General features: G+C 40.1%; 1 protein-coding gene and 1 non-coding gene across 2 annotated transcripts; one reads left to right on the top strand and one right to left on the bottom strand.

Annotated features, from left to right (window-relative positions):
* Positions 1–1,653: 1,653 nt before the first annotated feature.
* On the bottom strand, positions 1,654–13,514 carry PLA2G12A (phospholipase A2 group XIIA). The gene is made up of 4 exons (XM_041758867.1): positions 13,160–13,514; positions 5,574–5,650; positions 4,297–4,462; positions 1,654–2,170 (listed from the first exon to the last, which is right to left on the bottom strand). The coding sequence occupies exons 1-4, from the start codon at positions 13,368–13,370 to the stop codon at positions 2,052–2,054; spliced, it is 573 nt and encodes a 190-aa protein (XP_041614801.1). The 5' UTR covers positions 13,371–13,514; the 3' UTR covers positions 1,654–2,051.
* A 279-nt stretch (positions 13,515–13,793) lies between these two features.
* Positions 13,794–13,897, top strand: LOC121493974. Its single transcript, XR_005988623.1, has one exon. It is a non-coding gene; the product is annotated as a U6 spliceosomal RNA (small nuclear RNA).
* The last annotated feature ends 2,474 nt before the right edge of the window (positions 13,898–16,371 follow it).

Consider the following 16,371-nt stretch of genomic DNA (forward strand, 5'->3'; position numbering starts at 1 on the left):
ACTCCTCAAAACTGTCAAGATTATGAACAACAAGCCTGAGGAACCATCGTAGACCAGAGGCTTATCAGAGGCATGATGACTAAATGCAATGTGGTATCCTAGATTGGATCCTGGAAAAGAAAAATGACATTAATGGAAAAACCAGTACAATCCAAACGAAGTCTAGAGTTTAGTTAGTAATTACTGATGTTGGTTTCTTAATAAATGTTTCATGATTATGTAAAATGTTAACATTAGGGGTAAGGCATATATAACAAGTCTATATTATCTTCGCAACTTTTCTATAAATCTAAAATTATTCCAAGATAAAAATCTTAACATAGAAAAAAAGCTTCTTTGGATCTTTGTGTAGAATTTGTGACCATGAACTAAAGATTTTATAGAATTCTAAGTCTGTCCTCTTGAGAGCCAATGCTGCCAAGAAAATCCATAAATTTATTATAAGTTTAAAGTTACCTGGTCAAGTATTTCAATGGCAAATATTGATAAAGATTAAATATGGACAATGGATTATAAAACTGTTACCTTTTTAAAAGTATCAATTAAGGGTTCCAAACATTTAAGTTAGAGCCCAGTTTGCTCAATTAGTCACAGGGATACACATTTCTCATCTCATAGAGGGCACATCCTTAGCAGAAAAGTTCCATCATCTCAGTTTGGAAAGGTATTAGGTCTTTAGCAATGATATCTATTTAAAGTTAGGAATGTAGCCCCTTCTCCAGAACATATTTTTCTCTTTTCTCACTTCTGCCTGTAGTGACTTAAAAAGAACCACTTCTCCTGGAGCTGTCCTTCTCTGACATTTTCAAGCAGTTTATCTTAATAACTTTGGCTATATAAGCTACCCAAAAGCTATATGGTGCTTGGGATACAAGGCTAGGGAAAGCCCATAGCCAGCGGGAGGCAATGAGCAGTAGATGAATACAGCTGTGCTTTCCAAAGGGTGGAAAAGCTTTCAACACATATAGACATTTTCAGAGGCAGCTGAAGTCCTTCACGTGATTTGCTTCTAAACATCTACTAATAATTTTCAATGTAAATGAGAAATCTACAAAAGATAGTTCTTTGTATCTTGCTTTACCATCCCTTTTGACTCCACAGTTAAAAATTTTTAAAAAAGTATCAAGAATAATATTTATTAAGACAACTATTAGGAAAAGGTTTCAGACTTTTAAAGATATACCTGAATCTACTATGAGGACCAAGTGCTAGGAAATAAACACCAAAGCATAGTAGCATATAATGCTCTAATGTGTATGTGAAGTAACTTCTCATTTGTCTCGAGAAATCCATGTTTTCTTCAATTTAGGCAAAGGTTATAGCAAAATATGATATTTGTCATATGAATGATTCATAGAATGGGAGTGGCTTTTCTGAATTTTGTTCATATCACCTTACAAATACATCACGTAAAACCTATAGATCCTGGTTTTGCTCCCTAAGAGGCCACTAGCTGATGGTTCCAATTATATTAAAAAAGAGAGAGAGAGACAGACAGACAGACATAGAAACCTTGTCCTTATAACTAGTCTTATCATTAACAGAAGTGAGACTTATTCATATGTTTAACGGGCTCATCAAGCCCATTCCTCAACAGGAAAACAGCATAGAATGTGTTAATTAAAATAGAAAAAAAAAAAAAAAGTCAGATCCTTCCAGGAATAAATGTATATTTAAATTTTTATAGTAAACATACTTCTAAGTGAAGATTTCCCCATATTTCCAAATAAGACAGTGTTTAACATACCTTGTAATCAGTTTTACATTTGACCTCATTGTTTTGGTAAACACAGCTGTGAAAATTGAGTTACAGACTCCTTTTAAAATATTCTCTCCTTAACATGCACCTCTCTCTGAGATTGGTCAAGACAGTTTGGCACACTAAGGAACATTGTCCAGGAAGATCACTTTTCCCATCTTTTGCTTTAGTCTGAAGTTTTAATGTCAAAATAAAGTCTTAAAATAATCCTTTCACAAAAATAAGGCAGCTTTATACTGTAAAGCAGTAGTTCTATATTCTTCTGTCCTGTCACCAGCCATTAGCATCTTGTTCAGAGATCACTTTTTTCTTCGTAGCGACACCTACATGCAGCTCGTTGGCTGTCCAGATATGGCTTGCAGCCTAAATGTATAACACTGTCAAACAAGAGCTCCACTGTTGTTTCACATGCTGCAAAATAAGAAAGGGCTATTACTGCTGGGCAACTGAAAAGTACCGCTCTCTTTTCCCATAGATTACATGTCACAGCACGGTGTCAAGTACTCCCTTACTGGGCACGTAAACATCTGTTACATCAATGTCCTCTCAAACCTTTAAAGGCCAGAAGCACATATAGACAGACAATCAGTGTCAGTGTCTTGGGCACGTATCTACTTTTTTGTTTGCTTGCAACTGTTCAACCCAATTTTTTTTTCTACTAGGCAAACAAGTCTCTCTCAATAGCACTGATTAGTTCATCACTGTTACTTTTCCTTTTATTTGAAAAAAACGCTAGAAAAGATTTTTAGGTGTAGAAGAAATAAAGGTTAAAAATAGAGAAACTTCAGAACATTTAATTATGGTTGACGACTTCTATGAACTGATCATACATCATTTAAGATGCTTAAGATAAATGGACCCCGCTCTTGCTCTCTCTTTCTCAATATCCCAATTTGGCTTGGGAAAGGAGACCTAGAAATCAAAAGTGTTTTTTCTCTAGCAGAGTTTAAAATTGTTTTTAGGACTACAGAAAAGATAATGGATTTACTTTTCTTATTCTAAGACGCCTGTAACAGCCAGGTGAGATTATCTCCATACAATTCACTTACAGAGACACTGCACAGAGTAGCCTTTAGTCGTCTAAATACTTCTTGTTTCAAATACTCATGTTAAGGAAGAAACTATTCATTGCAAAATCCTGCCATTTTTAAAGTTCTCCAAAAGGCTGTGCCATTAAGGAACACAACCACCATAGAAGTGTAAAGGCTATAATTATTCAGTAGGGCACTGCAAGGAAACTGGCTTCATCATTTAGCCCGGTTAGTAGGTCCTTAGATCAGAAGACAGGAAATACATCCATGTACTATTCTGCTGCGCAACTAGTTTGCCTCAGCTGAAAGCATGCAAGGGGATTCAGAGGCTGGGAGTTCAAGCTGCACACCTGGAGCAGACACTTCTTCCTTGACAGTTATTATAGGAATTCAGAATCAGACCTATGACATTGTTTGGGGAATACTGTAGTAGACAGAACACAAGTTTTAGAATCAGAAGTATGCAACTTAGGACAAGTTACTTTTTGGAATCTCAGTTTCCTTCCTTGAAAAATCAGTGTACCACTAACTACTTCTTTGGGTTTTTGTGAACATCAAGGAAAACATATCTAAAATATCTAGCATGGTATCTTATGAAAAATGCCTAAAAATGTTAGTTTCCTTTCTTGCATCTTCTCTTCTGATTTCAATGTATGATAAATACTTCAGCTTAACAGTGAAAAGATTTTGTAACTTTTAGTATTTGTACAGTGATTTGTATTTCCACAAATATTTTATTGTATTTTGAGGAGAATTCTATGAGATGGGTACTATTTTATAAATGAGAACACTGAAACACCTTTACCTTTTGCTGACTTCACTTTTTAGGTTTTTTTTTTTTAAGTATTTTATTTATTTATTCATGAGAGACACAGAAAGAAAAAGAGGCAGAGACACAGGCAGAGGGAGAAGCAGGCTCTCCACAGGGAGCCTGATGTGGGACTTGATCCCAGGGTCACGCCCTGGGCTGAAGGTGGAGCTAAACTGCTGAGCCACCCGGGCTGCCCTTCACTTTGTATCCCTACACTCTATGACTATATGTTAAATCCTGTAAGTCCTCCTAGCAAACCTGGGGGTGGTTCTAGGGACCCTCCTGACACAGATACATATGAAGAGACAAACCTCAAGTCTTCTAAAACTTCCCACTCTAAATCCTATGTGCTGTGTTCTTAAAATCACTGGATCCAGGATTTCCAACTTTAGGCTCTGGATCATTAGAGTCATTAGAGATACACTACAGGGCACAAGATCTTGGATGATTCTTCTCTGCCTCGCACATACCCTCTTCCCAAAGTCTCCTAAACACTTTTTGCTTCCATGACTATAAATCATTTAGGATTACAAAACCAATGACTCCTTATCTCAGGAAATTGAAAGGGCTGTGTCACAATAGATATAGTAATACACAGTGGAAGATTTCTAGTGGTAAACCCTGTACTAAAACATAAAGCAGTCAATAAAATTTTACAAATAGCATTGATCTCCATCTTGCTGGATCATCCTTACCCTGAACATGCTGAGCTAGTCCTAGTGTTTTCTGCACATCCCGGCAGATCTTAGAGAGGCAATACTGGAATTCCTCATCGCAGTCATTCTTGCTCTTGCCACAGGTCTCATAGCACCTGTCATGTTGGTTGCAGCACTTTGTCAGGGAAGGGATGCCAATATTAAGCTGAAAGAGGCATTTGGATGGATTATTGTTGATGAAATTCAAAACTCCTCTGCTGAAGTATTACATTCAAGTAGACTTAGAAATCAAGGATGATTACTGCCCATTACTCCCCCCACATGCACCCACTATGGCTCTCAGCTATGCCTCAAAACTCCCTATTTTGCAATATTCAGTTATCTGCCAGTAACAAATGTAACTTCCAATTGTCCAAAACACACTTTTAAAAACAGAAAGGTCAGGATAAGAGCAAAGATGGATTTTTGGATATTTCAAAGTATTTTGTACCTCTCCCTCTATAAAATATATTTTATATGAAATATCACTGAAAACTTTTAAGCTTCTACAACTCACATTTTGTTATTGTAGTTCAATCTCTAAGTGTTTATCCACTCCCTAAAGATACTGTTCCTTCAAATCTACAGCTTATCTTTAACTGGTTTTAATAGCTTTATACGCAAAACCCTTGTGTCTAGGAATCACTCATAAATATTTTTTTCCTGCAACAGTTGGTTCAGATTTAGCCTCACCTACCAAAAACCTCCACAGCTACCTTACTTAGCTTTGTTTTAATACAGAAAATATTATGCTTTATCTATACTTTTTCATCCTAAGTAGCATTAATTCTACACTTCAAACTTTTAAACCATGTGTGTTACATGAGAAAATATCTTTTCAACAGTATTAACATCTACGAGATTAAAAAATAAAACATGAATTTTATTCCATTTAGTTTTGTTAGGACTTACTAAATGTGCTTTAGCTATAAAAGAGTATAATAAACCTAATTACCATTACAACAGGCAAAATTATTTGTAACCTTGAGAATATACTGACAGTCTTGCATTATTAAGAGTACTACCTGGTTGGGGTGCTTGGGTGGCTCAGTCAGTTGAGTGTCCAACTCTTGATTTTGGCTCAGGTCATGATTTCAGGGTCAAGCTGTGCACTGGGCTCCACACTCAGCAGGGAGTCTGCTTGAGATCTCTCTTCCCTCTCTCTCTGCCCCTCCCTATCCCTTTATCTCTCTCTCTCTAATAAACAAATAAATCTTTAAAATAAAAAAGGAACACTAGTGATCATAAAACTTATCAAATAAGAAAATAATATTTACGTGAACACCAAACAGTGGAGAGCCACATCCATTCGGTGGGGAGGGTTTATAACCATAACGCGGGAAAGGCTTAGATCCTGTAAAATATAAATGGTATCATAATTAATTTTCAAATATGACTTACAAACATGCAAAAAAGTCTATGATGTACTACTAGACTAGGCTTGGAAATATTTAATATTTGGGTACTGACATAAGCGAATGTCTTTATTTTAAGCCTATACCATGCAAAACATGTAAAAGCTACTCTGCACTTCAGGAGATTTCAGAGTTTATATGCCAGACTGGGTCCATATGTATGAAAGACAAATCCACCCTGTTTCCCATTTTTTGTTTAAAAACTTATGGGGCAAGAACTGTATCTTCCCAACCTTCAGCCAATACTCCACTGCATGCAAACCTCCATAACCATTAACTAACCAGTTTATTCACAGAGCTTAACGCTAAGGAAGATAAGGTCATCCAATGAACATTTAATTACTTTAAAACCATTTTAAGACATTACAGGACCATACATTCTAGCCTGGACTCCAGCCAATCATTTCACAAATATATTTCTTTGTCAGCTAAGGAAAAAGGTGAGGAATAAACAAAGCATGGTGAGCCATATTACTCTGGTTCTATTTTCCCTAATAGCACCAATGGTTCAGTAACAATGAGAAAGATGACATCACAGCAATCTAGAATGCTGCAAAGTACTTCAAAAATAGCTCTCCTCATGAAATCTACAAATCGCTTCAACATCCCTAACAGTCATCTACTTTCCCATAATCCTCCTCCAGTATTAAGAAATAGCCTGTTCCATTGTAGAATGGCACTAACTGTTAAATTCTTTCCAGTTTTCCTATAAGCAATCCTCTACTCCTGGGGAACACACAATGAGCCAAGCCAATTACCTATTTACATGATAATCCTTCCAACATTTGGGACTACCCTTTATCTTCAATTCTAAAAGCAAAACATCCCTAATAACCTCCCCATAGTTGCTTACTTAGAAAAAAAAAAAAAAGGATCCACCAACTTTCAACTATTATTTATTGCTATTAGACTTAAATAAAGTTTACCCTCCAAAAGTAAAATATGAGGAGAAAAAGCAACCCTTCCAGTAATCAACCATCAAAATAAGTAACCCACTCAAAGTAAGGATCTAAAAATGGCTTAAGTGAGTTGCTGAGATTCACATGCTTCAGTGAAGTAATAACAAGGTAGAGCCTAAAGAGAATATAAACTGATGAAGATATAAAGCTCTAGCCTGTTCTACCCAGTCTGAAGAACAGTATGTAGGAAGAGAATAGTTATAATGGATTGAGGAATGAGGAAGCCAATGACAGAAGTTGGTCTTGTTTCTCCAGCACTGTCCAAGAGTATGGTTGTTTCTGAGCCCTTTCATTCTTAAGAAAACTGTTTATGATTTGGCTTTCCACTTAAAAGGGCCTGGATATCTAACGGGCACCTCAAACTTAAGATGTACCTCCTGATATTCATCCCCAAACCTGTTCTAGCCATAGTTCCTTCTCAGATGAAACAACTCCAACATTATTGGTGCTCAGAAAAAAACCTTAGCCATCTTTGATGCTCTCATTTTCTTATATCCCACATCCATTTCCACAGCATGTCTTGTTGACTCTACCCTCAAAATATTCAGAATTTAATCACTTCTTCCCACCGCAACTGCTACTAAACTGCTCCAAGCCACCATGGATTACTGCCATCCCTATCTCGGTTTCCCCACTCCACAGCACTGCCAGCCATGGTCTTTTTTCAACACTGAACCTGAGTGATCCTATTAAAATTAAAATACGTTAAATAAAGACTTTTCTCTGCCAAAGCCATCTCCAATGGCTTCTCTTATTCAGGATAAAAGCCTAAATTCTTCCAATGTCTATTAACTTTATACAATCTGCACCCCCACACAACACACCATTACTTCTCTGATCTCATCTTCCTACTGTTCCTTCACTTCATTCCATCACATCTGGTCTCTTCGTTATTCCCAGACATGCCAAGTCTGCTCCTGCCTTAGTGCCACTGAACCTGCTGTTCTATGTGGATGCTCTTCCTCCCCAGTATCTACATAGTTATTCCTTCACCTTCTCAGCAATGCCTTCTCTGACCATACCATTCGTAGCATGCATAACCCTCAAAAATTTCATATTAGCCTACTTATTTATTATCTGTCTCTCCATACTGAAATATAAACTCTGTGAGGGCAGAAATTTCTGTGTTTCATACCTTTAAAGTCTAGAACAGTGCCCGGCATATGGTTAGGTTCTCAAAAATTATTTGTTGATGGATGAATGAATTAATGAATGAGTAGGTGACTTGGAAGGCAAATCCCCATGGCAGTTCTAATACTCATTATAAATAAACTGGTACTGCTGCTTATCCCTCAGTCTCCTTTGAGTTTGGTGAGCATTAATCAACCTCCAAAGCCTGATCACTTCTAGTTTGTCATATCTCTTTAAAATGTGCCATCCCAAACTGAACACTGTAAGGTGAGATAAAGTACTTGTATCAATAGAGCCTAAGACAATTAGCATATATTTTAGCCATGTCTCAATGCTAAGACACATGAGAGAGTAAGAAAAACTATCAGTTCTTTCTAAAGTAAACTTTCTAATATCTACTGCTAAACACTCTACAGCTTAAATTTTGAGCCTAAATATTAGATTGGGAAATTCTGTCTTGTTAGTTTTAGTTTATCATCCAAGACTTCCTGTACAGTTTAAATTTCGAGCTATTCACTCAGTATCACTGGCTGCTCCCAGATATTTATAAATTTGAGACACAGATACTAACCAAGGCAGAGGTCTGCAACACCCTCCCACAGACCAGCCCTCTCTATAAATAGCTGTGAAGTCATCAACTCCATCTTCTGGGTAGACTACTCAACCAGGTGTGATTGGTTGTGATAAATCAAGTTTTCTCCAGCCTACATTTTTCATGGGAGTATCACAAGAAACTAGCCATCTGATGTACCGTCTTCTTTGTCCTACCACACTAGAAATCTCTTCACTGAATGGGAGAGAGGCTGGATTAGCATGAAATTCTTGGGGAAGCTATTCTAGTTCCTTGAAGCTTCATCATGATGCTCTCCCATCAGGGGTTTTTAACAATCAACCATTTAAAATGTTTAGAAACTCATTTAGCAATAGACATTAAGCAATGGGTTGAATTTAATCTGGAAAAAGTACAATAAATAAGCCAAAGGATATTTTTTAAAAGTCTAGAAATAGGAAAAGTAGTATACTTCCTATACATTTTTTTTTCAAAGATTTTATTTATTTATTCATGAGAAACACACACACACAGAGAGGCAGAGACACAGGCAGAGGGAAAAGCAGGCTCCATACAAGGAGCCCGACGTGGGACTCGTTCTCAGGTCTCTAGTATCAGGCCCTGGGCTGAAGGCAGCGCTAAACTGCTGAGCCACCACCTGGGCTGCCCCTTCCTAAACATTTTTCAGGTAAATGATTGGATTTACTGCTTTCAATTTAGAAGTATACCTTTATAGGTATCTGAAGGTTGAAGCAACTCATAATGGTCACATTACTTGAAAATGTAACTAACATACTGTTTTATCCTGTTTTCAACTTTTTGGATACTACATATATTCCCCATCTATCAGCTGCCAGATTTCTGGCACCTACCCTCTTCCACTAGAATCAAAGATTACCTCCCTCAGACAATTAGGATGAGCCTAGAGTTTTAAAGGCATGTGGGTTTTTAATCTCAAGTGTCTACCTTTTTTTTAACTGGGAAGATATTTCCCTCAATGTTGTAATACTTATACCACAGGAGCACTTCTATTTCTCCTTTCCTTTGTATTTTATATAAATCTATGGAGTTTCTTTTGATATTAAGTCTATAATATACTTTTTAACATTTTGATGTGTGTAATGACAATGACACATAGGTGTGTGCATATGTGTGTATTTATATATTTTCTCATTTTGTAAAAGATAATTACCTTTGAGTGGAAGAATGTTCAGAAGCAAGTGAGGTCAGGGAGACAAACCAAAGCAAAACAAAGCATACTTGCTACAGGAGAATAAAGAGGAACAGAGATGGTACGGAAGCAAAAGTGCCAGCAAAACTGAAAATGGAGGTGCGAACATGGGGGAGGCAGTTGTTTCAAACAGAGCCAGTATCTAAAACTGCTCTCAGGAGTAAAGCTGATAAAATGCAATGAGAACCAAGACCTACTATACATGAACTACTGAATAATAACACAACATGTGTCTGGTTTTTGTTTGGCTTTTGAGGGAACCTGCTAATGTTACTTCATCAGAGAGGACTTCCCCCCCCTCACTCCATCTTAAAATAGAGCCCCTTCCCTTCCATATCCATTCCATGATTTTATTCTTTTAAAATTCACTGACCAAATTAACATTAGCCAGTTTCAATGAGAATGGGAACTTTGTCTTATTCACCTAGAAGATGCCTGAGACATAGTAGACACCCATGAAATTACTGGATGAAAAAAATGGGAAAAATTCCCTCCTGAAAATGAAATATTCTCTTTCTACAGCAAACAAAAAAAACAAAAGCCAAAAACCAAAAAACCAACTGCCCCTGAACCCCAAAATCCCCAGAAAACTGAGAAATAACAGATTTCCCAAGACACTCTAAACTGTTTAAGTTCTAAATTCACCTTTAAATTGAAATTACATTTTTTAACAAGTTATATATAAAGTTGCTTATTGGGGATGCCTGGGTGGCTCAGCGGTTTAGCGTCTGCCTTCGGTCCAGGGTGTGATCCTGGAGTCCCGGGATCGAATCCCACGTCGGGCTCCGGTGCATGGAGCCTGCTTCTCCCTCTGCCTATGTCTCTGCTTCTCTCTCTCTCACTGTGTGCCTATCGTAAATAAATAAAATTTAAAAAAAAAAAAATAGCAACCATTTAATTTATTCTCCTAAATAACTTTACTTCGATCTCAATAAAGCTTTGTTCCCACCTTGGGCGGGATGGCCAGAAAGGAGCAAGCCTCCATAAAGCCAAGCCTTTTGATAAAATAAAGATAATTGAATGCAACAAGTCTGTGTCCTTTAATCTGATCACTCTCTCCCTACCAGCAAGTCTTTTTTTAAGCTCCCTTTACCTATTTACTGCAACTATTAAACAAACATCCTTCCATCACCATGGTCCTCTAGCTTTGGGATTTGTCTGCTTCTGTTTGGTTCTGATTTGGTCACTTGCATTCCAAAATACAGGAAAGGTTGAAACAGTGTTCCAGGGAGACTTCTCAAGTAATAGCAACTAAAGAACAATTTTCATAATGTTGGAATTATCAACATGGTTACTTGGAATCACAGTCCTACGAGCAGACAGCAGCATTTATTAAGACACAAAAGGATGTTTATCAAAGCATACCATTTTCTAAATTCTCAAGTTCATTTGTGTTTTTTTATGCTGGAGATTTTGCTTGAAACTCAGCATGGTAAATTTAGTGAGGTTTGTTGAGATAAAAAGGGTTAGGTAAAATAAAAGATTAAAGTCATCTTTATAATGTGAACAGTATTCCTTCAACTTGTGATATTTTATTTTTTAAAGATTTTATTTATTTATTCATGAGAGACACAGAATGAGAGAGAGGCAGAGACACAGGCAGAGGGAGAAGCAGGCTCCATGCAGGGAGCCTGATGTGGGACTTGATCCTGGGTCTCCAGGATCAGGCCCTGGGCTGAAGGCGGCGCGAAACCACTGAGCCACCCGGGCTGCCCAACTTGCGATATTTTAAGCATAAACTCTAGAACCTCTGACTCATCACAAGTTAATGAAGATTGTGAAGCCTTTCCTATCTCAGTAAATGGTAACACTACATCCTTCCTTTGGCTCAGGCCAAAATCTTCAAAGTAATCCTTGACTGGCCTTTCTCCTCAGGTCCTTCCTCAGGTCCTCTGCCTGGAGGGTTCTTTCCCCACATCATCAGTGTCACCTTCAGCATTTTCAGATTTCTTCTCAACACTTTCTCCCAACACTGCCACTGCTGTTTTTACTATTGTTCTTAAAACACTAGCAAACTTCAGACCTACATATACTGCATATTTGGCTTATTCCACTTATTTTTTAGTTTACTGTCTCTCCCCACCAGAATGAGAGCTCCACGGACAGGAATTTTGTGTTTTGTTTACTACTGAATCTCCAATTGGTAGAACACTTGAGACGTAACAGGCAGCCAAATATTTGTATAATGAATAGGGATGACTAAGTAAAATTATGACATCTGCCTCAAGAAAGGCAATCATTTAATTTTCAAATAATTCACTTATTCCTCCTAACAAGCTCTACAAGGACAAAAACATTTCCTTCCTGATTGCATACTGGTATTCCTGATTTAGCACTTCATAGCATACAAGATATGGCTCATTCTGTACCTCCATTAACATTAAACTAGAAATTTTGAGAATTACAGGCAGCAAGTGGCATTACAGTTTCACATGACATAGATTTCTTTTAAATTCACCTACATGCATTCTGGTTTTACCATCAGTCACTGAGTTATTTTGAACTGCAAAGCATTAAATGAACTAGGACCAGACTTCCTCTATCTACTCTTACTGGAAACATGATTTCTCAAAATCTTAACATTTTGAATTTCCAAAAAGAACCCTGAGCATCTTATCTGAGGTTCTACAATATTTAAACATTAAAAAAAAAAAAAAAAAAGCAAGTGCTTGAAAAAAAAAAAAAGATCTCGGCTGAGACACTGTGTTGAGTATTACCAACAAGGCCACCAAACGAGTTCTCAGATTCAAAAAGAATTGGTTGGGACGCCTGGGTGGCTCAGCGGTTGAGCATCTGCCTTCAGCCCAGGGCGTGATCCTGGAGTCCCGGGATCGAGTCCCACATCGGGCTGCATGGAGCCTGCTTCTCCCTCTGCCTGTCTCTGCTTCTCTCTCTGTGTGTCTCTCATGAATAAATAATTAAAAACAAAAAGAATTGGTTAAAAAATACGAAAAAATCAAAACAATTATATTAGCATTAACCAACAACGAAGAGGAGGCGTCACTGCTACCAAGTCGTGGCAGACAATTTCTAGAAGAGTTATCAAAACTCTTTCCCAACAATAAAGTACACCAAAAGTCTGTACAAAGGTCGCAATGTATTTCCTGCAGTTCTTTATTAAAAAAAAAAACAAAAAAACATTAAAGCCAATTCTTGAGACAGGTAACACGTCACGATTAAAATTCTCGGTAAATTCTGCATGTTCGGCTGCCTAACCGCGCTAAAATAGCGGGCTAAAATCCGTCTGTTCCACTCCATTCCCACGATGCGTACGTCACGAAGTTCTTAGGCAACTTCGCGCAAATAGCCAAGGGAAAAAAGAAAGCGAGAAAAAGAAAAGGTAGTCACTCGAAAGCAATGAAACCACGGAGAGCAGCACCTCGGGTGACCTCTTATATTCTAACAATAGCGGTGCGAGCTTCTGCCCCGATTGCCCAACCGCAGGAACCGTAAGACTCTAGCCTCGGCCAAGCGCCTCCACAGCCAGAGGACGACGAGGTCTGCCTCGCCCCCCGCACCTCCGCCCCCCGCGTCCCCCTCAAAGCGACGACCTCACGGGGCCTGGGCTCCCTCTCACCGTCGCTGCACTTGTACTGGCAGAGCCCATCCTCGCCTCCCAGGAGGTCCAAGGCGGCGTTCAGGTACGTGTCTATCTTGTGAACGCCGTTGCGGATGGTCTTCAGCGTGGCCCGCCAGTCTGTGGTCTGGGCCTGCTCCTGACACAGGGCAGCGGCGGGCAGGAAGAGGAGGAGCAGGAGGGCGAGCGCCGGCCGCGGGAGCAGGGCCATTCGCGCCGCACCGGGCCGTGCCCCCACGGAGCGCACCGGGCGCCCTAGGCAGCGGCGCCAGCCTCGCGCTCCGCGGCGCCAGCCCGCTCCATGCCCACGCCTCCTTCCGAGCTGAGGGGCGGGTCCTCAGCCTTCAGCGAGCTCCGGCGGGGAGGCGGCGCAGTCGCGGAGACGCGCGGCACGGCGCATGCGCCGACCTGGGCCGCGGCCTCCTGTGCGCCTGCGCCTGCGCCCAGGCGTGGTGCGTCAGCGGGGGGAGGGGTCCCCGCGGCCCTCTGCGCGAGGGCTCTAGTTAGCGCTGTTGGAGGGGGCGGTGCTAACTCTGCAGCGACGTCGGGGCGCCGCCCCCCCAGGAGGCTGATCCCCCCAGGAGTCCGTCCGTAGTGGCTCTGACGGTCGGTATTTTGAAACAGCCTCCTGGTGGTGCTCGCTTCGGCAGCACATACACTAAAATTGGAACGATACAGAGATTAGCATGGCCCCTGCGCAAGGATGACACGCAAATAAAATAAAAAATAAAAATTAATAGAAACAAAAGCCTCGGGATCCCTGGGTGGTGCAGCGGTTTGGCGCCTGCCTTTGGCCCAGGGCGCGATCCTGGAGACCCGGGATCGAATCCCACATCGGGCTCCCGGTGCATGGAGCCTGCTTCTCCCTCTGCCTGTGTCTCTGCCTGTCTCTCTCTCTCTCTCTGTGACTATAATACATAAATAATAAATAAAATAAAAAAAAATCTTTAAAAAAAAAAAAAAAAAGAAACAAAAGCCTCCTGGTGGTTGTAAGGTGCAGCCAGGTGAGCCCCAGGGGCTCAGCCCCGCGATCGCCGCTCCCACCTGCCCACCGCCGTCCCTAGGAACCAGCTCCTCTGGGCGGGGACGCCCGTGGCCCCCTGCGGAGAGCGCTGCGAGGGGTCGTGGCTTCGTTTCGTTTGAAAATGCGAGTCCGCCTGAGCCGTGGACGGGAATCCGGAGCCCCCCGGGAGCCCGACCTGTCGACCCAAGGCCCAGGTGCCGCCTGACTGGCAAGCATGAGCTAGATGCACATTTAGAAATTCTGGTAGAAGAAAATGGTTTGAAAATAAAAACTATTTTCTTTCTTGATAGGAGAGGCGTCATTCTACGTTTGAATACAGTTTTTTTTTTTTTTAATCTTAATAGAATCACTTTTCCTGCTCAACTTATTATGTAGCTTGATGACTCCGGCGAAGTTTCTCAGTATTTTTTCCCCTGAGCTGCGCAGAATCCTTAAATAACAATTGCAGTAATTTTTACCAGAGCTATGAATATCTGGTTATGTGAGTATCCCGGAAATTTCCAGGAATCTAACAGTAATAAGATCCAGGGCAGTATTGGAGGTGCTGGGAATAGGTGCGTCCTTCCTTAGTAAAATTACTAATAAGTTCTAGTTTGGCGTTTGTGTTTGTTATAAGCCTCATAAGTATAATAAATGTGTACTAAAGAGTCCTTAAGAGTGATATCCCTCCTTATTGGGAACTTCCTCTGTGCCATGTACTTCACATACAAACCATCTCACAGAACAGCGTTTTATAGGGATGCAGACTTTGGGTGAGTTAGAAACAGAAAAATGTGTCCCTCTTGGCAGACACAGACAGATGTAGCTCAACCCCAGGAAGTCGCCCAAGCTACTGGCGCTTGCGCTGTGATTAACCCACCACAATGGAGGAAGGGAAGACAGAGGCCTGGGAGGCATTGTCAGTCATTTATGGTGAAGGAGTCAAGGTACAGAGAAGTCATGTGACATCAAGAATGCAAAATGTATTGGATTTAATGTAGCATATTAACTCAGACTGCTTGAAGAGTAGAATCCTGTGTGCTATTTGAAACAACACCAAATCAAAATACAAAATATCAAGGGAAGTTTCTATTGTTTTAGTCTTTTCCACCGTCTCATTAAATGACCTGAGCAGTGTTATTGTGATGCAAATAAATGCCAAGTGGCGAAACCATTCCAGACATAATGATCAATCTTTGCCCAGTGTTAAGGCTAGAACATTGATTTCTAAAAAGGGCTGAAATGAAGGGAAGTAAGTGCTAGTTTCCAGCCTCTGCCTTTAAAAAAAAAAAAAAAATTAAAGATAGCATGAATAGCCTTCAAACCAGGGCTATTCAAAGTGAAGGACAAGAAACAGCTGCACCAGATCTGTAAGCTCAGGCTGGTTCCATAATATACTGAAGATAATGCTCTCCATTTCAGGTGTTCTGTCATCAGGCAAATTTGACCAGTGTTTTAGTCTGTTTGGGCTATCTTAACAAAATATCACAGACTAGGTGATTTATAAACAACAAGTTTATTTCTCACACTTCTGGAGGCTGGAGATCCAAGATTAGGGTGCCAGAGTGTCAGGTTCTGGGGAGGGGTCTCTTCTAATTTGCAGATGACTGCCATCTCTCTGTGTCCTCACTTGATGGAAGTGGTGTTTCTTCTGGGGTTTCTTTTATAAAATACTAATCCCATTCATAAGGCCTCCACCCTCATGACTTGAGCACCTCCTAAAGACCCTACTTCTTAATGCCATCACATGGAGCATTAGGATTTCAACATGAGTTTTGAGGGAACACAACATTCAAATCACAGCAATGAGGGAAGAGATTTTCAAGTGATCTTTGTGGGTAGAATGTAAGATTACTTGGCATACAGAGAGGATGCTCTGGACAAAATGGAAGTTACTTACTTGGGTACGACTGCAGTGTTTTAGACCATCAGGATAAATTCAGGTGTGTGGTTTCTCTAGGTTGGGTTTCTGGCTACTTCCAAACCTCTGATTGATTTTTAGCTTTATATTTCCTACTGCATGCTATATACATCTTTCCTATGCTCCCACAGACCTCACAGCTTCAAAATATCTTTAACAAAACCTGCTCTTCTTTCTCTGTTTGCTTTATTTCTTCCATCAATGGCAACAGCAATCTTCTCATTATCCCAGAGAAAACTTGGGAGTTATTCCAAAGTCCTATCCCTCTCCCTAGTGCCCTGTCCTCTC

The sequence above is a fragment of the Vulpes lagopus genome, chromosome 6, assembly GCF_018345385.1.
Source record: "Vulpes lagopus strain Blue_001 chromosome 6, ASM1834538v1, whole genome shotgun sequence".
Lineage (NCBI taxonomy): Eukaryota > Metazoa > Chordata > Mammalia > Carnivora > Canidae > Vulpes > Vulpes lagopus.